The sequence below is a fragment of the Rhinolophus ferrumequinum genome, chromosome 17 (assembly GCF_004115265.2).
Source record: "Rhinolophus ferrumequinum isolate MPI-CBG mRhiFer1 chromosome 17, mRhiFer1_v1.p, whole genome shotgun sequence".
NCBI lineage: Eukaryota > Metazoa > Chordata > Mammalia > Chiroptera > Rhinolophidae > Rhinolophus > Rhinolophus ferrumequinum.
Genome location: NC_046300.1, coordinates 43,880,547 through 43,901,813, shown reverse-complemented (window position 1 = coordinate 43,901,813; position 21,267 = coordinate 43,880,547). Strand labels below are relative to the sequence as shown.

General features: G+C 43.8%; 2 protein-coding genes and 1 pseudogene across 3 annotated transcripts in view; all 3 read left to right on the top strand.

Annotated features, from left to right (window-relative positions):
• Positions 1-300: 300 nt before the first annotated feature.
• VHL (von Hippel-Lindau tumor suppressor) lies at positions 301-7,320 on the top strand. Its single transcript, XM_033133033.1, has 3 exons — positions 301-713; positions 3,112-3,234; positions 4,608-7,320. The coding sequence occupies exons 1-3, from the start codon at positions 374-376 to the stop codon at positions 4,802-4,804; spliced, it is 660 nt and encodes a 219-aa protein (XP_032988924.1). The 5' UTR covers positions 301-373; the 3' UTR covers positions 4,805-7,320.
• On the top strand, positions 1,672-3,100 carry LOC117037080 (40S ribosomal protein S23-like; annotated as a pseudogene).
• A 6,133-nt stretch (positions 7,321-13,453) lies between the features above and the next one.
• The window catches only part of IRAK2 (interleukin 1 receptor associated kinase 2), a 51,249-nt gene continuing 43,435 nt past the window's right edge, over positions 13,454-21,267 (top strand). For both annotated transcript variants that reach the window (XM_033133234.1, XM_033133233.1), the window contains exon 1: positions 13,454-13,605. In XM_033133234.1, coding sequence (XP_032989125.1) covers positions 13,512-13,605 — 94 coding nt within the window. In that variant the 5' untranslated portion in view covers positions 13,454-13,511. The remainder of the gene's footprint in view (positions 13,606-21,267) is intronic.

Genomic DNA, 21,267 nt, shown 5'->3' with positions numbered 1-21,267 from the left:
TTGGCCCAACAAGGACCAATCTTGCCCCTACTGGCTTGAGAATCAGCGGAGTTTATAACATAAAGAAAAAAAAAAAAAGCTGACAGAAGGGGAAAAACCCAATTTCTAGGAATAAGCCGGGCGCCGGGGGTCCTAGCGCCACCCACCGCCTCCGTGAGGTTGGGCCCGTGTAGCCGGAGGACCCGTCCGCGCGGGAGCACAGACAACCCGACCCCTTCGAGGGTGCGCTGTGCTCCTTCCCCGACCGAGCGCGCGCGCGAACGGCACGTTCGTCTGTCGGGGGCGCGCACGCACGCACGCACGCACGCCCCGCCCCGTGCGGCCCTAGGACCCGCCGGCGTCGAGACCCGGGCTGTCCAGGCTCCGTGAGGTAATGCCCCGGAAGGCAGGGGACGTGGAGGAGGCCGAGGAGGGCGCGGAAGAGCTGGGTGCTGAGGAGTCTGGCCCCGAAGAGTACGGCCGGGAAGAGGCGGCGGCGGACGAGTCCGGCCCTGAAGAGTCGGACCCGGAGGAGCCGGGCCCCGAGGAGGAGATGGAGGCCGGGCGGCCGCTGCCGGTGCTGCGCTCGGTGAACTCACGCGAGCCGTCCCAGGTCATTTTCTGCAACCGCAGCCCGCGCGTCGTGCTGCCGGTGTGGCTCAACTTCGACGGCGAGCCGCAGCCCTACCCCACGCTGCCGCCGGGCACGGGCCGCCGCATCCACAGCTACCGAGGTAGGCAGGCCGCGCCGCCCCTGTCGTCGCCGCGCGCCTGGGCGCCTGCCCGCCGCTGCCGAGCTGTGCCCCGCTCGCTGCCCAGCGCCCTAGGCCCGATCGCAGCCGTCGCCGTGGCACGAACTCAACACATCCCTCCACCATCTGGGGAGGCAGCTGCTGTGGTCGTTACGATTCCCATTTAGTCATGAGGACGTGAGGCCCCGGAGAGGGAGTGACAGATCCAAATCGACGCTGTTCGCGGCAGAGCATTCTCCTTTCTAAGACTGAATCGTTTTGCTTTTGCGGGTAGCTTTCCCCCCACCACCTCTTCCACGTGTAGTTACCCCTAAAAGAAGTGCTCCATCCCTAATGCCCATTGGTTCAGTCCGTGCATGGGATACTATCACGTTCTCCGATGTCCCCAGTGGGCCAGGTCCACGTGGGAGAACACAGTCCGGTGGGGACACGGACGAACGCATAAAGAGATGAGAACAAGCCAGTGTCACAATTGCTGCGATAGGAACGGAGCCCAGCGGGCTGCGGAGCTTTGGCACTGGGAGCCGCTCCTGCTCAGGGAAGGGGGTGTGTGTGCACACGTGTGGTTTCAACTAGGGAGAGCTTCCCAGGGAAGAAAGGGGTCCTGTAGGGTGAATGGGAGCCAACAAACCCAGGAAAAGAGTTCTGGGCGGCGGGATCCGCATGGGCTAACACCTGGAGCTTTGCAGGTAGGAGGAGGAGAAGGGGTGCAATAATGGAAGAGGAAGCCCTAAAGGTGATTGTTTACCCCTAGGAACATGGGGGCCATTGAAAGTTTTCTAATGGGGAAATGACATTGCCAGATTTACATTCTGAAAAGGTCACCCGGAGATCATTTCTCTAATCTCCTACTTTATCTAGAAAATAGTGTGAATTTTGTGTTCTTCTCCAAAATTTATCAGTGCATGATTTAAGGTAAAATTTTTCTAAAAAATGACCATGTGGCTTTTTGCTCAGGCCTGTGGTGCCGGCAGGATGGGCAAGTGTCACAGTCTTCAGTCTTCGTACTGCTCGGAAGCTTCCGAGTCACTGATGAGATCAGAAGTGGCATGATACACAGTACAAGAAAGCCCATTTGGGCACAGTCCTGAAGGCCAACCCTTCTGGAGGCACTTCCCATGCAAAGGGAATTGTGCTGGAAAAAGTAGGGGTTGAAGTCACACAGCTCAATTCTGCCATCGGGAAGTGTGTCAGGGTCTAGCTGATCAAGAATGGCAAAACACATCACAGCCTTTGTACCCGATGGTGGCTGTTTGAATTTTATTGAGGAAGATGATGAAGTTCTGGTTGCTGGATTTGGTGGCAAAGGTCATGCTGTTGGTGACGTTCCTGGAGTCTGCTTTAAGGTTGCCAAAGTAGCCAGTGTCTCTCTTTTGGCCTTATACAAAGGCAAGAAGGAAAGACTGAGATGTTAAGTTTTTGATGGTGAAAACACAATAGTAATAAATCTTCATAGGCCAAAAAAAAAAAAAAATCACCATGTGTATGTACTGTTCCTGAACTGTACACTTAAAATGGTTTAAATGGTCAATTTCATGTATATTTTCCCACAATAAAAAAATTACCAGTTTATGTTTCTTAAATTTCCCTACTAAATCTTCAAGAAAGTTTATGCCCCAGAAACACATGCTCTACTTATCTGAGACACTTCCTCTCTCCTTCAACATCTTAGGCCTGGGGGTTTGCCTCCTTCCTCCCTCCTTCCCTTTTTTTTTTTTTTTTTTAAATATGATGTATTTGTTTCTTAAATTTGGGTATAATTTACATGTAGTATAATGATGCACAGATCTTAGGGTTCGATGTGTTTTGACAAATGCAACAACACCTAGATTATTTAATAGATTCAAACATTTCTATCACCCCAGAAAGTTCCCTCCTGCCCGTTTCCACTCAGTCCCCTCCCTCCTAGAGATAACCGCTCGTCTGATTTTTCACATCATAGATTAGTTTCCTCTGTTCCTGTAGAATGTACCCTTTCTGTCTAGCTTCTTTCTCTCAACATGTTTTTGCTCTATCTTGTTTTTGAGAAGCTCAGATTTGAGGAATTGGTGACCTCTTTTAGTTTGCAGTGTTTTGTGTGACTTGCAAGTCATATACTTTGCCTTTCTTCCATGGTGGCAGAAAGGGGTGGGATTTGGAGCCTCAAGTACATGCTCTTCTGCTTACTGGCCCTGTTGCCTTGAGCAGGTCACTTGGCTTTTTCAGATCTATTCTGTCATCTGTAAATGGATCTAGATCTATTGTGAGGATTGAATAAGATAATATTACTGGAAGAGCTTTGTATGATATTTAAGCAGAATGGCAAGTATTTCAATGTCAGTCCAGGGACGTGGAGGAAATAGGTGTGTGGCTACTTAACAGCCTCTGCTTGTCTTAACAGGTCACCTTTGGCTCTTCCGAGATGCAGGGACATACGATGGGCTTCTGGTTAACCAAACTGAACTGTTTGTGCCATCTCTCAATGTTGATGGACAGCCAATTTTTGCCAACATCACACTGCCAGGTACTGATGTTCCATCCTTTTAAAAACATAAGGATGTTGTACTCAGTAGAGGATAGGCCACTTGTGAGATCCAAGCCCTTACTGATTTTTGCCTGATGTTAGGTAAGGTATTAAAGCTTTCTGAGTCCTATTCTCCACCATAAATAAAATGGAAGTAATGTATTAGGTTGCTACAAAAGTAATTGTGGCTTAAAGTTTAAAAAGAATTGCAAAAGCCGCAATTACTTTTGCACCAACCTAATATTTGTGGGCCCTGTATTGAGCAAAGATGCCGTGGTGTCTCAAAAGCTCTTTGGGCTTGTCAGAGATGGGCTAAAATCTCTGATTGTTGAATTGTGAATGCATTTTGTTTCTCTGACCTTAGAGCAGAATTACACCCTGGAGTCTCAGAGGAAGAACAAAATGTAGAGAATGAAATATCATGGCTTATTTATATGACTTCTAGTATATATATTTTTAATGTTATTTAACCCAGTGAAGCTTACAGTACCAATTAGGGGTTAAAAAAAAATCACCGAATAGAACATTAACCTCTTAGTTTACCATTTGTTTAAAACTCAAGTCATTTTATTAGGTTGAACCCTAAGAAACTGATGTTCTTGTGGGTTAAAAAAAACACCCAAAAAGCTGCAGCTTCATAAGGTTTAAACTAATATGTGTGTATAGACCCTGTTTTAAGGAAGTGTGTAGACAAAAATGACCATTGATAAGTTAGATGGAATAAATTTTACCTCATGGGGTACCCTTAAGGAATAAGTTCCCCAGTGAGTATAAAATTGGATTAAGTTCCCCCAAAATCCAACTATCCACTGTTTTGGTTATCTATTGCCGTGTGACAACTACCCTAGTTTGATTTGTTCATAATGCTGCAGCCTGGGCTTAGCTCAGCTACGTGGTCATTCTGCTCTCTGGGAGTTGTTGGTGTGGCTGCCTTCTGCTGGCAGGTTGGCTGAGGGCTGGGCCTCCCTCCCAGGTAGTCTCAGTGCCTGTTCCTCCTTGTGTGGTCTCTTCTGCAAAGTAACTCAGGACTTCTGAGAGAATAAAAACTGAAGTGGCCAGGCTTTCTTAAGACTTAGGCCCAGAATTGCCACCGTGTCACTTCACCTACATTCAGTTATTAAATTAAAGCACGTCACAGGTCCAGCCCACTTTCAAGGGGAAGTTACTACTCAAGGTCATAAATACCACGAGACGTCCATTGGGGCCATCATGTTATACTCTGCCGCAACACATGTACTCATTTTCTTTGCTCAAAGTAAGGTCCATCTGTAGTAAATGTAATTGCCAGAGTTGGCAAAGCCTCTTGCTCATCCCTTGTCCCAAGTCCTGCCTGAGTCTGCTGCTGAAGATTTTGGTTTTCTGCCCTTGTACAGTGTACACCCTGAAAGAGCGATGCCTTCAGGTTGTCCGAAGCCTAGTTAAGCCTGAGAATTACAGGAGACTGGACATCGTGAGATCACTCTATGAAGATCTGGAAGACCACCCGAATGTGAGGAAAGACCTGGAGCGGCTGACACAGGAGCATATTGAAAATCAACGGATGGAAGAGGAGACTGAAGATTTTAATTGAAATTTGTACTCCTGAGTCTCAGCTTTTGATGGAATTGACCAGTCTTGATCTAGATATAGGACTGGTCACTTATTTTCAGTTTCAAATTGTCTCATTCTTGGAGTGAAAAATGTTCCATTGCTTAAAAGAAAGTGAACTGACTTCACTCGGTATTGTGATGTTTAGGGGCAAGTATCACAAATGTAATTTAAGGCCCGCCCGTTCTAGAAGTATTTATCAAGGGAAAGTAGTTGCATTTTTGCCTCTTAGTAAGTCAAGAAAGTTTCTGTGTAAGGACTTTTGTGTAAGTAATTCAATGAGAATGGTAGCATATTCTTTGATTATAAGTAAGCAGTGGTGTCTGCTTTAAATTGCTGTATTGTGGTTGGTGATGTGTCTGCCTCCCATTTGGAGAAGACCAAGTGTCCTTGAAGCAGGGACAGATCTGTTTCCTCTTTGAGACCCCAGTGCCTCGCACATTATGAGCCTTCATCAGTGTTTGTTGAATGAACAAACCAATGGATACTTTGGTAGAAAATGTTTGCTCTTTGGGGGGGGTGTCAGGGGGGACCTTAAAGTGTATACAGTAAATGTTTTAAAAGGAATCATTTTTATAGAAAGCACTTTTTATAATTTTCTAAGTTTTGCACTTGTTTCTGTTCACTATTGTTACAGTGCTGTTTTATTTCTGTTTATAAACCAGGATTACCTTTCTAAAGTTACTGTGATGATAGCTTATTTGAAACTTGACTTGTGCACAGAAAATAGGAGAAAATAGCTGTCCTCTTGTTTAATTCTAGTGTTAAGGAGCTACTACTGTACTGTATATAGGTTTTTGCCAAGTGTGGGCATTTGTTTCTTTTTGTAAATGTATGACATTTCTGTTTGGTTCAGCATTTTCCATCAGGCAGGATCTGGTGAAACTTTGCACCCGCCTGGAGGAGAGGCTGAAGCCCTCTAACTTCTGGGAAGTTACTCCTCACACACAGTGGAATACTTCTGTCAGGCATCCTTTGTTTGTAACTAATAGTTTAAAAAATCCAGTAGAGAAAATTTTGGAGAAGACAGAAAAGTAAAAGGAAGAAAATGATCACTGTGGGTACACAACTTAAATACAACCACTAACTGAACATTTTGAAGTTTTAACCTTTTTTAAAGGGCAACTTTTGGTTTATTTTTACATAGTTGAAATCACATTATACATACAGTTTTGTATTCTTTCTCATTTAACTTTATAACTTAATATTTTTCCATGGTATTATAAACAGGCTTCCTTTTGTAAATGTTTGGATATTTCTTGGCATCTTTAGTTCCTTATGCTAACCTTTGAGCAGAAATTCCTGTGCTCTGAAATCACAGTGAAGTGAAACAAATGCCCTATAGTTTTCCCACTATGCTTTTACGTTTCACTCAATATTACTTCCCTTTTCCAACATTCTGCAAATAAGTGTGGTGTTTTTTGTTTGTTTGTTTGTTTTTAAAAGCATGTTGTAGGACTCATTCAGTGACACACCTCTGAATATCTAATTTTTTTGTTGAATTGTTGAGTTCAGAAGGCAGCTGTTCAAGGGTGGGATAGGATGGGGATTTAAGGAAGTCTGCTGGTGCTGGATTAGTTCAACATTGGTTTTATTTTTTTAACCTGTCTTTGTGTCAAAATGAGATTTCACGTTCCTCTTGTTAAAACATGCAGTTTGAGTAGTGTGTTTTGTGTTGTCCAAGGAAGATTGAAGACCTGTAGCATGAATAATACGTTTTTCATTTGAAGTCTTATGAATGTATTAAATGTATTGCCCATAGGAGACTGATGTTTCCTATTTTGAGTTAAAAAAAAAAAAGCTGTTCTTTAATACATTAAAAGGTGCTGAGTAAAGGAAATAGGTAGGGTGTGTGTAGTGTTATTTTAACCATGCTCTTCTCTCTTGGAGACTTGTGAAAGCTGCGTTTGTTTAAAGGCTTAAGGTGGGGAGGGGGGTAGCAGACACAACCAACTAGCTTCATTCTCAATCCTCTTTCCAACCCTGGATTTAAAAAAAAAAAAAAGTTTCTTTTAGCTTTATTTTTCTCCTAAATGAAATATCACTAAAAAAAAAATATAAGCACTACAGAAAAGTATTAAGAAGTAAAGTATTCACATTGGGAACAAAGTTTTTTTGTGTTTTCATGAAAACAGAACTAAACAGACATCTCACTGAAGAAGATACACAGAGAGCAACTAAGCATATGAAAAAATGCTTCATTCACATCATACGCTATTGGGGAAATGAACATAAAAAGAACAGTGAAATACCACAAGGCACCTATTAGGAAAGCCAAAATCTGGAACACTGAACACCACATGCTGACGATACAGAGCAACAGGCACTCTCATTTCCTGCTGGTGGGAATGCAAAATGGCACAGCCACTTTGGAAGGCAGTTTGGCAGTTTTCTTACTAAATGTGCTCTTACCAGAGGATCCACCAATTGTGCTCCTTGGTATTTACTCAAAGGAGTTGAAAACGTCTAAAACCCGGCACATGGATATTTATAGCAGCTTTATTCATAGTTGCCAAAACTTGGAAGCAACCAAGATGTCCTTCAGTAGGTGATGGATAAATAAACTGGGATACATCCAATGGAATATTACTTAGCACTAAAAAGAAATGAGCTGTGAACCATGAAAAGACATGGAGGGACTCAAATGCGTATTACTAAGTGAAAGAAGCCAATCTGAAAAGGTGACATACTACATGATTCCAACTAGACATTCTGGAAAAGGCAAAATTATGGAGTAAAAAGATTAGTGGTTGCTAGGGTTTCGAGGGAGAGAGGGATGAATAGGCAGAACAGGATTTTTGAGGGCGGTGAAATGATTCTGTGTGATGTAGTGTCACATAGTACACTACACTAATTACTACTACACTACACTGTCCTATCTGTGACATGAATTTGTCCAAACCCATAGGATGTACACCACCAAGAGTGAACCCTACGGTAAAGTAGGATGTGTCAATGCAGGTTCATCAATCCTAACAAACGCGCCGCTGGCGGGGGATATGATCACAGGGAGACCGTGTGGGGGCAGGAGGTATGTGGGAAGTCCCTGTACCTTCCTCTCAATTAGACTGTGAACCTAAAACTCTACAAAAATAAAGTAAAAAAAGAACCAAAAGTACATGGTTAATATTTCACCAGTGTTTATGTTGAGAAGGTGGTAAAAGGAGAGGACACTGGGCTAGAAATGAATGCACTAAGGACATGAAATAGGTATCAGTGTTTTGCACTTTTGACCGGAACACCATCAAATGTGAGCTTTTCAGATACTTTCGTGCCAGATATCTGTGTCTTAGCATTCTTGGCACCTTGGTCCTGCTCTGTGCTAGTCACGGGGCTGCCTGGTACCCCTTCAGTAATTCCCTTTTCTGTTGGAACATCGAAACTCCTTGCCCCAACAAAATATTTTCCTGGGGGCTCCCTCCCTTCACCACATATAGCCAGCAATCCATTGGCAGAGCACAGAAAAATTAGATATATTTGTGATGGTAATCAAGAGGATTGGGCAACAGCACTGGGTATGTAACAGAGAGAAAAACCCACAAAACTTGTTTCAGAATTTGGAACATGAAACCTCAGCGCATTATCCATCAGCTTAACATACAAACGAATAACAACATGCTCTCTCCCTAGTCTTTAGGTAGAAAACAAAAGATTGTTTTGTTCCAGTTGGGTGAAGTTAAGAGTCCTAGAGAACAGGCTGGTCCCACAGATGTTCAGAGAGCTGAGACCCAGAGGAAGACCCAGAGGATGAGACTATGGGAAGGTGTTTCTCTCTCTCTCTCTCTCTCTCTCTCTCTCTCTCTCTCTCTCTCTCTCTCTCTCTCTCTCTCTCTTGTTCCCTCCCTCCCTCCCATCCTCCCTCCTTCCCTCGTAGTCTCTTCCTCTCTGTCCCTGCTCCCTCTCTCTGAGATAATAGAATCTAGAGTATTGGTCTCCACCCCTGGTTGCTGGCACAGGACTTCTAAAACGCTTGCAAATTCCTAAGTCATGAGAGCACCACGAGCATCTTTCGTTCCAGTGAGGGGACTGGGTGGCTCCTGGATGGGGGCTGGTCATTGGAAAGACCAAGCCAAGATTGGAAGCTTGGAATTTTCAGTTCCACCCCACTCCTACTTGTCCAGAGAGGGGACAGGCCTGCTATGGATGAATAATTGATTATGCCTACGTGAGGAAGCTTCCCTAAAAACCCCAATAGCACAGGGTTCAGAGAGCTTCCACGTGGGTGAACACATTCACACCAGGAGGGTGACACACCCCACCTCCAAAGTGTGCTGGGGACCATCCCAGACCTTGCTCTATGTATGTCTTCATCTGGCTGTTTATCTCCATACTTTATCATATTGTTTTAAAAACTGGTAAACGTGTTTCCCTGAGTTCTGTGAGGTAATCTTAGCAAATTAAACCTGAGGAGGAGGTGGTGGGAACCTCCGATTTGTAGCCAAATGGGACAGAAATTGTGGGTAACCTGAGGAACCTACTACTTGCGATTGGAGCCTGAAGTGGGGTGGGAACAATCTTGTGGGGAATCTTCTAACCTGTGTGATCTGACGCTATCTCCAGGTCGACAGTGTCAGAATTGAGTTAAATTGTAGGATACCCAGCTGGTGTCAGAGAATGGTGTGTGTGTGGAGAAAAACCCCCACACATTTGGTGACCGGAAGTGTCATAAGTAAAGTATTCTGTGTAAAAGTAAAGGAGTGCTGGGGGCCCAAGACAGGCTGCCCCAAAATATCCCACAATGGCATATTGATTACTTTGAATTCAAGTTACTCGACCAGCAGCCCGTGTCAGAAGGGCACTTGGACCCTCCCTTATCTTCTTGAACGCAAGAAATAAATGTCCCCTGTGAAAGTGTCCTCACCACAACTGGAAGATGTCCCCTTGCTAGGATTAACTCAGAGCCTAAAAGTCTGTATAATCAAATCTTACTGCCTCTTTTTTTTTTTTAACTTACTACTTTGTTTAAATTCCTCATTAATGAATATCCAGACCTTGTTAGATTCCTTTCTAATGATCACTAACTTTTTTTATTCTGTCAATTTCTCACACATTTATTGTTTCACTGTCTGAATAATATAAAAAGTACCCAGTTTGATCATTTCTTTAAACTTCATTTTATGAGCTGAGAATCATAATGTGATTTTTTTTGTGTGCACATATTAAATTGATTTTTCTTTTGTTAATGTAGTCTTATGTCAATTTTATTATTTTATTACTAGTCCATAAGAAGTTAAGAAGTAAAGAAGGGTAGAGTGGCAGGAGAAATACACAGAAGGGAGAACTGGGTTCTTTCCTACATAGAAGAAGGAAAGACTAGGGTGGGTTTTTCCCCTTGATTCACTCCTTCTCTTTTTTTGGACAATGATCATGCACTATCAGAAAAACCAATAAAGGTATTTTTATTAGACAAGAAAAAACGTGTGCAAAATCTATAGAGAAGCTTTATTATTATTTCCTCTTCATTACTCTTTCTTCACATCCCAACTTCCTGATGTCATACTGTTTCTCAACTCTCCCTGCACATAATTATAATTACCTGGAAGTTCTTTTGATTTGTTTTTTAAATTTTTATAAGTTTATTTGAGTCAAACTTATGACATATGCCAGGGATAAAGATCTCAAATGCTCCCCTTGGAAGCTGTTTAAAATGCCAGTGTTTGAACCCCACCCCAGGACAAGTGAGTATGGATCTTTGCAGATAGGGCTGGGCGTGTATAGTGTTTTAAATCTCCCCAGACATTTCTAATGGCAGTGGGGATGGCAAATCACTGATCGTCATTTCAAGGGAATTAATTATGTAACTAATTACATTCAGTCTCAATAACTGTTTCTAACTGATCTTGTTAGGGAGGGTGTTGGCCTTGGAAATAGTTAATTAGGAGAAGAAATGAACTGTGCAGGATTGTAGGAAAATTTTCATTGTGAGGCAGCATAATAGAGCAGAAAGAGCACTTCCTTTGGAGTCAGATTTGGGGTGAATCCAGATTTGGGGTGGTCATTTGGCCAATTTGGCTTGACCAGGTTATAATTGATTTGAGCCTCAGTTTGCTCATCTGTAGAATGGGAACGATAAACTTACCTTGCAGGGTAGTTGTGTTGTGAGGGTCCCAGATGATGTATGCTAAATGTCTGGTACTTGGTAGTGAGTGGCAACTCTATTAATTAGTAATAGCAAAGACCTTACTTTGCAGAAGTTATCCTAAAGAATGGGGATGAAGATGGGCACCTGAACTATTCAAGCCTGTCTGGAGGAGAAAATCCTAGGACTCATATCCCCAGTCTTGAGGATGGGGAGAGAAGGAAACTTGCCAAGAGCCCAAGGAGGTAGCAGAGAGAGAAGCTGCCAGGGCTTGTCTGTCTCTGACTGGCCAAAGTTGAATGCAAACCTTCTGTTGTCTTAAAGCCTCATCAAGCAGAAGCGGCCCGATGACACTAAGAGAGGAGTGCTAGACACATGCTCTGTGCTTGTAGAAAAGAGGGAGAAGCAGGTGGAGCACTTTGCAAATAGAGAAAAAGAGGAAAAGAAGAGGGCCCTTAGTCTTCTTTGCCCTGGATGTAGGTGCTTTCCCACTCAGACCGTCCCTGGAGCTTCTCCACCTAAAATTCCAACTTCAACCACTGCTGAAACATGGGACTTCCCCTGAAAAGAAATTTCAGAACACTGAAACATGCCCCACTTCCAACATTAAGGACCTGGCCTCACATAAAAGCAATCCTTTACTAGGCTCAGTACTTTACAGTTTATGCCAAGGATTTTGGGGTCAGTTCAAGCTTCACAGCAATCCTTCAAAAGGATACCTGCATTACAAAAAATGTAATACAAATTTATCTTGCTCAAGAATAAAGAGCCAGACATAGAGAGCGGAATTTGGACTCATACCTAATAGGATTCTAAGGCCAGTGGGTGCTCTTTTCTTTTTTAAACGAGTTTGATGTCCTTAACTTAAGGGAAAACTATCTATGTACTGGAGGAGTACAGTACCTCACCAGCAGTGGAGCACTCTCCCTCGTGCACTTTTCAATATTATCAATGGCAGTTGCTATTTTTCAGGTACATTCAGGTGCAAGAAAGACCCTGGAGTAGCTGTTCTACATGTGCTGTATAAATTGATTTCATCCATTTCCCTCGCTTACAACTCTAAACAGTGGGAATGATTAATCCCATTTTACAGATGTGTAAAGCAAGGCTTGGAAGTGAAATGGGTTTTTCAGGGTCACAAAGCCTGTTTTTGGCAGGACTGGGAGTTGGCCCCAGGATTTCTCACTTTTATTTCAGTTTCCTTCTTCAGCAGCCATACTCCATAGCTGATGTTTACAGCCACTAAGTGGTACTCTAGTTGCTTATCTGGCCACGATGATGTTGCCTAACCTCTTGGAACTTATTTCCTTCTGTGTAAAAATGGGATACTAATATCTATAGCATAGGCTTATGAGAATTACATAAAATGCTTTATGCAAAGCACGCTGTAGGTGTAGATAAATGGTAGTTATTATAATAAAGAGTCAGTTTGACACCAGTGGTCAGACTGCTAGAGTTCAAATCTCAGCTCAGCCACTTTGTACCTGTATGAGTTTAAGCAAGTTATTTAACCTCTCCGTGCCTCAGTTTCCTTCCTCTGTAGAATGGGGGTAATAGCCACAACTACCGTATGGGGTCATTGTGAGGAATAAGTGAAATAACCCAGGTGAAGTTTGTTCAATAAATACTAGCCATTATAAGGTCTCCTTCCACCCTATTTAATAATTCAATTTGCCCCCCCAGTCCCTCTTACCATATTCTGCTTTCCGCTAGTAATATTTATCACCTAAGATAATGAATATGCAATTAGCCACCCCCCACTCTCTTTCATCATACTCTACTTTTATTCTCTGATGTTACCTATCATCTTCTATAATGCTAAATTATTTACTTATTTAGCATTTTTATTGCTTATTGTCTGTATCCCTCTAGGGCCAGGATTTTGTTCAAGGGTATCCCCAGATCCCAGAGCAGTGCCTGGCACATAGCAACTGCTCAATAAACATCAGCCATTATTATGATAAAGTCTATCTTGACAATCCTCCCCTTCCTGGCTCTGAATTCCTAATTCCCCTTAACCAACTTTCCTTTTTTTTTTTTTTTTTTTTGGCAATAGCACTTATTATTACCTTTTAACATACAATGTAACTTATTCAGGTTTTATATTATTAATAGTTATTGTTAGTTTCCTCCCACCACCTCCATCTCGATTGTAAGTCCCATGAAAGCAAGGACTTATAAAAGGTTTTCTCCACTTACGTATCTCCAATATCTAGAACAGTGACTGGCATAGAGTAGATAATTAATAGAATACTTGTTGAAAGAATTATATGTGGCGGAGCGCCAAAAGCACTGGAAGTGAAGTCAGAAGGCATCCTGGGACTGCCACGGAATTCTCGTGTGGCCTTAAACGTAGTCGTTCTCCCCTCTGGGTCTCGGTTTCCCCTCCCTGCTCTGACCCTTTTGTTTTCGCAGCGGCTCAAGTCCAGCCGACCAGGTGGCGTCGCGCCGCACATGGCCAGTGGGGGGCAGTGGTGCTCAGCGCCAACCCGCCCACTTCCCTGGAGGCGGGGCAGGGTGGGAGGGGTCCGATCGCGGGTACAGAAATCAGGTCCGGCCGCTGCTGGCTCAGTCGTCCGCGTACCTCTCCGCTGGCCCTCGCCGTTCCGTCATGTCCTGCTACATCTACCAGCTGCCCTCCTGGGTGCTGGACGACTTGTGCCGCAACATGGACACGCTCAGCGAATGGGACTGGATGCATTTTGGTGAGTGGACCCCAAGTGAACCCTCCCGGGGCCGTCCTCCAAGCCCCCTTCTAGTCTCTCTTTAAGTGGGTGGTGATCCGAGGGGCTCTGCGTGCTGCCATGTGGACCCGGGCTGCGCTGTGTGACCACAGGCGGGCCACTGTCCCCCTCGCTGGACTTCAGTGCGATCATCTGGAAGGCATTGTGAGATCTTTGAAGATTGCTGTTGTCACTCAGTGTGTCACTAAGTAATGATCATCTCGACTTTGCTGTTTACCGTAAAGCTTATAATTGCTATCAGCAGTTACCGGAAGCTATCAGTGTGCTGCTGTGCGCCGGGCTCTGATGTAAGCACTTGGCCCAGATGATCTCGTTTAGTCCCCACAGCCTCTAAAGTGCATATTTCATTAACCTCATTTTACAGAGGAAGAAACGGATTTAGAGAGGTGGAGTCACTTGGATTTGAAAAGTGGGATTTGAAACCAGCGCGTTGAACCAAGACATTGTATTAATAATTCCTTAGTGTGTTTTGTTTTTGTTTTTTGTTTTTCTTTTAGATTTTATCGGGGAAGGGGAACAGGACTTTATTGGGGAACAGTGTGTGCTTCCAGGACTTTTTTTTTTCCCAAGTCAAGTTGTTGTCTTTTCAATCTTAGTTGTGGAGGGTGCCATTCAGCTTCAAGTTGTTGTCCTTTCAGTCTTAGTTGTGGAGGGCGCAGCTCAGCTCCAGGTCCAGTTGCCGTTGTTAGTTGCAGGGGGCACAGCCCACCATCCTTTGCGGGAGTGGAACCGGCAACCTTGTGGTTGAGAGCCCACTGGACCATGTGGGAATCCAACCGGCAGCCTTCGGAGTTAGGCGCATGGATCTCTAACTGCCTGAGCCACCCAGCCGTAACTGTTTTGTTTGTTTGAGCCTGATGGTTGGCTGAGAGTGTATGGCATCTAGGGGGAGTCTGCGCCACAGCCAGTGGTCCTCAAGTTCCCAAGCAGAGGTCTGCCTCACAGGTCCGCCCAGCTGGTGATCTGGGGCGAGCTACTTAACCTCTCTGAGCCTCAGCTTCTTAATCTGTAAACTGGAGGTTGTTGCGAGGAATGAAAATTGTACAAAAAGCATCCAATACCTAAGTGTGAGAGATTCTTGTAAATAATAAGGAAGTGTTAACAACGATCATGCTTAGTTTTATGTTTTAAGTCAGTGTAACTCATGCCCCATTTTTAAAATACTATCTATCTTTTCTTTAAAATTTAAATTATGGCATATACCACTTATACAAGAGTGTATAATATATATGTACAGTTGAGAGAACAATAAAATGAACACGTATGTGTTATCCATTCACTTTGAGCAAATAGTATGTATTTTAACTTAGTGGTTCTCAACCAGGGGCGATTTTGCCCCCTAGGGGACATTTGCAGTGTCTGGAGACATTTTTGGTCGTCACAGCTTGAGGGAGGCCATGAGTAGAGGCCAGGAATGTTGCTAAACTTCCTACAATGCGCAGGACAGCCCCTTCTGTAAAGAATTACCCAGCCCAAGTGTCAGTAGTTCTGCAGTTCAGAAACCCTGTTTGAAACCAGTGACAAAAATAATAAAAGCTGACTGCAAAATACTGTGGGAAATAAACAAAGACAGCTCAAATCCCACCACTCAGGGATAGCCATTTTTAATATTTGGGTGTCAATAATAAAAACAACAGTAGCTAACATTTATTGGCTTCTTGCCATGTGCCAGCACATTGCTAGGTGTTTTATACCTTCTAGCCTTTTTTTCCTAAACATTTTTATTTATGTGTATAGATTTTTCAAAAACCGTATCATTTTTGTGCATTCTAATAGCCTGCTTTTTTCACTTAGACATAACAAAATTATTTCTCCTTGCCAAGTAATATTCTTTAGCAACGTGGATTTATTTTCAGTGTGTATTTTTATTAACTATTTTTAGTGGTAAAAGTAACACATGCACTAGGTTAAACGATGTAAATAATATACCTATGATAGAGGAAGGTAAATACCTTTCCTGGTCCTCGTCCTCAGCCTCCCTGCTCCTCTCCTTAGAGGCTGTCACTGGTAATATGTCAGAGCACCTCTGAGAGGGTCTGTTACTACTTGATTTTCTAGACTGCACTGTATCCCTTTGCTTGGATGATCTGTGATTTAACTACTTTGAATGTTTCCTGGGCAGTGGACAAACTCTGTGTAAGAGACCCATGTCTCTTTTTTTCATGTTGGCCTGAATTGTAAATGCCAGAACAACTTTGGTTCCTAAGATGTTAATTTAGGAGGCACACTTATGACTTTTTTTAAAAAACAGCTTTATTGAGATATAATTCACATACTATACAATTCACCTATTTAAACTCTACAATTCAGTGGCATTTAGTATATGCAGTTGTACATTCATCTCTATAATCAACCTTAGAACATTTTAATTACCCCCAAAAGAAACCCTGTGCCCCTTAACCATCACCCCACACTCCCACGCATACCTCCCATTTCCCCCTGCTTTAGGCATTCTTAATGTGGACATTTTATATAAATGCAATCATACAATATGTGGTCCTTTGTGACAGACTTCTTTCATGTACCATGTTTTCAAGATTCATCATGAGGTAGCATGATCAGTGCTTAATTTTTATTACTGAATAATATTCCATGGTACGGATGTACTGCATTTTATTTACCCAGTGATCAGCTGATGGACGTTTGGGTTCTTTCCACTTTTTGGCTGTTATGAATAATACTCCTGTTCATATTCGTGTACAAGTTTTTGTGTTGGACATGTTTTCATTTCCCTTGGGTCGATACCTAGAGGAGTGGAATTACTGAGTCATATAGTTACTCTATGGTTAACATTTGGAGGGAACTGCCGTACTGTTTTCCAAAGTGGCTGTGCCATTTTCCATTCCCACATGAAGGTTCTAGTTTCTAGTGTCTCTACATCCTCCCCAACACTTGTTATTGTCTGTCCTTTTTATTCTAGCCATCGGAGCAGGTGTGATCTGGTATCTCATTGTGGTTTTTTAAAATAGTTTAATTTTAATAGCAAACTTACAAGAACAGCACAGAAAACAGACAACATTAAAAACAGATACTTGAATGTAGGACAATTCAAAAAAGTATAGTGAATGGATGGAATCTACTATATGATAAAAATGCTACAAACACCATTTAGTTGCTATCAATAAGAAATTTACTTATTTTTTTAAAAATCCAAACGCTGGCATTATCCAGAAAATTTTAACAGGTTTACTTTTAATTGTTATAAAGTTGAACTGCTGAAACTTGTTCACTGAAACATTTTGACTTGCATTAATTCTTTATGTCCCTGCATTTATATTAAAAATTCACACACAAATGAAAATGGAAAAACTGCCAATTCCTGATTTCTGTCCCCTTTTTTTCCACTTGCAATCATGTACTTAGTTAGGTATGTTTTAACCCTGTGGGGAAAACTATCTAACATTCAGAACTACCAATAACAGGAAGAAGAGAAAAAAAATTTTTTTTAAGAATGAGATGTTTCCCATTATAGTGGATTCTTAAGCACGTTCTTCACGTATGTATGTGCTAGCTGGTTGTCTTTTGGCCTAATTGTTAAACGTTTGGCATCGGTGGCACACACTTGTAGGTTGGCGTCTTCAAAAAGGCCCACCAGATAGGCCTTACTTGCCTCTTGTAAAGTACCTATAGCTGCACTCTGGAAGCGCAGATCTGTTTTGAAATCCTGAGCAATTTCTCATACCAGATGCTAGAAGGGAAGTTTGCAAATCAGAAGTTCAGTGGATTTCTGATAACGTCTAATTTCACAGAGCGCCACTGGTACCAGGCCTGTCATGATGAGGTTTCTTTACCCCTCCTGTAGAGGGCACACTCTTGTAAGCCGCTTTTGTAGCCAGTTGTTTCCTAGGTGCCTTACCAGGGATGGATTTGCCGGCAGTCTGCTTTGTATGAGCCGTGGTCTAGAGACCTCCTTACTTACTTCCCTTCAACTTCTGCTGGAGCTTGGTGAGCTAGAGGCTGCACTGCGGCTCATTTCTTTTTTTAAACAGTGAAATAGTTTTATGTTTAGAATCAGCCAACTGGACTCAGTTTAGATAATCCCAATTTTGTTGGCAACATCCAAAGCAGCATAGTCAGGAGCCAATCGAACACATACATGCCTTCTTTTCTCCATCAGGCCTGATCAGGGTGCTGACCTTGGCTGTATCAATGTCCTAGAGCCTCTTCACAGCCTGTTTGATCTGGTGCTGTTGGCCTTGACATTCACAATGAGCACAGTGTATTGTTGTCTTCCGTCTTCTTCATGGCTGACTCGGAAGTTAGGGGGATGTGACGATGGTGTAGTGGTCAAGCTTGTTTCTCCTGGGCGCGCTCTTCCGAGAATACTTGGGCTGCCTTCGGTGCCGCAGTGTCTTGGGCCTTCGGAAGGTGGGTGACGTGCAGATCTTTTTTATGTGGCTGTGGACGCCTTTCCACACTGTTTTCTTTGTCTTCAAAGCCTTGTTTGTTTTGTCTTTGGCTTTGACAGAGTCAGGGGCTTCCTTCTCGCCATCTTCATGAAAAGCTCATTGTGGTTTTGATTTGCGTTTCCTTAATGACTAATGATGTTGAGCATCTTTACTTGTGCATGTTGTCCCTTTGTAAATCCTCTTTGGGGAATACCTCTGACTTTTTAGGCCCTGGAGACACCAGAATTGCTCAAAATTCTCAGAGGCTTCGCACTGTGATTGAGGATGTAATCCAAACTCCTCACCAGGCTGGCCTGGTCTGATACAATCTGGCCCCACTGGCTCCGACCTCCTCTCCGTCCACATCCTTTTGCTCCAAACACACTGGCCTCCTTGGTCCAGACTCAGGGCCATTGCACTTGCTGTTCCCTCTGCTTGGGACATTCTGCCCCCTGTGTTCCCCATGACTGGCTTTCTAGTCTGTATTAGTTTCTTCTTGCTACTGTAACAAATTACTGTAAATGTAATGGCTTAAAAACAGCACAGATTTATTATGTTACAATTCTGGAGGTTAGAAGTCCTAAAAATCAAGGTGCTGGTAGGGCTGCATTCCTTCAGGGGGATCTAGCGCAGAATCCATTTCCTTGCCTTTACTAGCTTCTAGAGGCTGCCTGCATCCCATGGCTTGTGGCCCCATCCTTCATCTTCAAAGCCAATAGTGTAGCATCTTGAGATCTCTCTCTCTGACCTCTGCTTCTATCAGTCATATCTTCTCTGAATCTGGCACTCTTGCCTCCCTCGAACAAGGACCCTTGTGATTATATTGGGCCCACTCAGATAATCCAGGATAATCTCATCTCAAATCCTTAACTTAATCCCACCTGCAAAGTCCCTTTGCAGGTGCCACATTCACAGGTTTGGATATTTAGGACACTGACATCTTTGGTGGGGACATAGTCCTTCAGGTATCTGTTCATATGTCACCTTGTTTGAGAGGTCCACCCTGCCCTATTATTCTCTATCCCATCCCCCAGTTTTATTTCCTTCATTCCTCTGAAGAGCTTTGGCATTTCCTTGTTCCTTGTGTGTTTCTGACTGTCTCTCCTCATAGAATGTAAGCACCATGAAGGCACCTCACCCATCTAGTTCATTCTTCTATTCCCAGAGCCTAGGACAGCACCTGGCTGTGGGCAGATATCAGTGACCACATGAATGAATGATGAGCTGAAGGATGTAGGAATGGTGAGAACATGGTGTATGACCATTTCTTACCCCACAGAGATGGCTTTGGGACTGTGGTCAGCAGCTCTCCATGTTGGGTCAGGAGTCACGGGGTGGGGAGCCTGCCATGCCTCCCAGTTAGCCGGTCCTCGCCCTGTCACAGCACTCTCTGGTTTCCTCTGCAGCAGAACCAGTGATTGCAATTGTCCTTGCAGTCCTAAAGAATCTTGGCTTCTGCAAGTCAGTGTAGAAAAGATAGTCCATTGGGGCTGATTGTGGTCCTGAGAGTGGGCAGGGGGGGTGAGAAAATCCTTAAAGTGACTCAGAAAATCACATAGCCACAATTATGCGTGCTCTTTGGATTTGACAATTCTTGGATTTCTTGGCAGATGACGTGGCTGCCTCCTGTTCATTTCCCTATGTTTGCAGCTGTATCCATGTTTGCCCTTGGGGGGAAAACTGGCTTCTTGCAGCTTCACCCCCGACCCCAGGCGGATTTTGAGGGATCCAAGGGCAGACGTTCCTTTGTTGAACTGCTCCTCATCTTGCTCACTCATGCATGTGACAGCCTTTGTACACAGCCCTGCTTTGTCCCTGCCCAACTGTGTGACTTCAGTCAAGAGACTACCTCTCTCTGAGTCTTTGGTTTCCTCATCTGTAAAATGGGATGAGTTGCTGAGAGGCTTAGGGGACACGATAGTGGGGAAGGTCCTTAGTGTTTTCCCCTTCCCTCAACCTGGGAGGAGTCTGGTTAGTCCAGACGAGGGGCATTTGACCCTAGGGTGGGTCATTTCAGGAGGCTGTGCCAGGTCTGCTCCAGAGGACTTTGAAGATGGGCCAGCTTTTCTACTGCACCAGGTGGACTCCTGCAGGATTCAGGAACTCAGACCTGGAAGGATGGTCTCCACATGGTGTTAACCAGCAGGGATAAAAACAGGGTTTTCATAAAGTGTAGGTGGTTTAACAATTACAGCTAACAGTCACATCACATTTACTATGTGCTGAGCACTACTCCAAGTGCTTCTATAGCCATAACTAATCTAATCCTCGCAATGACCTCCAAGACAGGTGCTGTTTGCAGATGAGGAAACTGAGGCATAGGGAGAGGTGAAGGGCCTTCCCCAAGCACATGGCAGGTAAATAGTAGAGGTAGCATTTGAACCCAAGCCTCTGAATCCAAAGTCAGCACCTGGACCATCTGGGCCTGTCCTGCTGACATAAGCGCACATTTTTCTATCTATAGAAAAGTCTGGAAGATTAGAAACAAAAGTATAACCAGTGCTTTCTTGAGGTCTTTCAAGTGGAATGTCATAGGGACTTTGATTTTCTCCTGTTTTCCCAGTGTTCTGTAATGACCAGGTATTACGTGTGTGTGGAGAAAAGAGCTGTGGACGTAGCAGGGCCTTGGCAGAGCCTAATTGCCCCAGGACCTCTATCTTGTTTTGACCTTGTTTTAAAGGTCTAGTTAAATGCTGCAAGGTCAGTACCTTAACTTATGTCACTTTCAGAGTTAAGATGTCCAAATTACACGGCACCTTAGAGTTTAATTCCTATTTCTCCTGCGTTGCCTGTGAGGAAATGCAACCCACAGAGGCTAAGGGCCATGGCTGAGTTCCCATAGCCATGGGGCACTGGGGGCAGCCCTTGGCATCATGCTGCCTGCAAGAGTGGGAGGTGCAGTCGACAGCTTCCCTCCACTCTTTTCTCTCTGCTGTTGGAAGCAGGCCCTGACCTGCTGACATCACTTTCCACTGACCTGGAGTCTCGCCTGGGGTTTCCAGTGACTAACATTGCAACTCAAGGAACTTTCCATCCTCACAGGGCACTTCTCCTAGAGGCTTTCTCTCTTCAGGAAGCTGTCACCACCTCCCCCATTCCCTCAGAGGAGAGGGGATTGTGCAACATGATCGTGTCCCCGTCTGACCCCGACCCCACCACCCCCTGGCTCTGAGGTCTAACATGATATCCATGGCTCTTAGGAGCCAGTTCAAACTCCTAGCCTGGCATTCAAGGC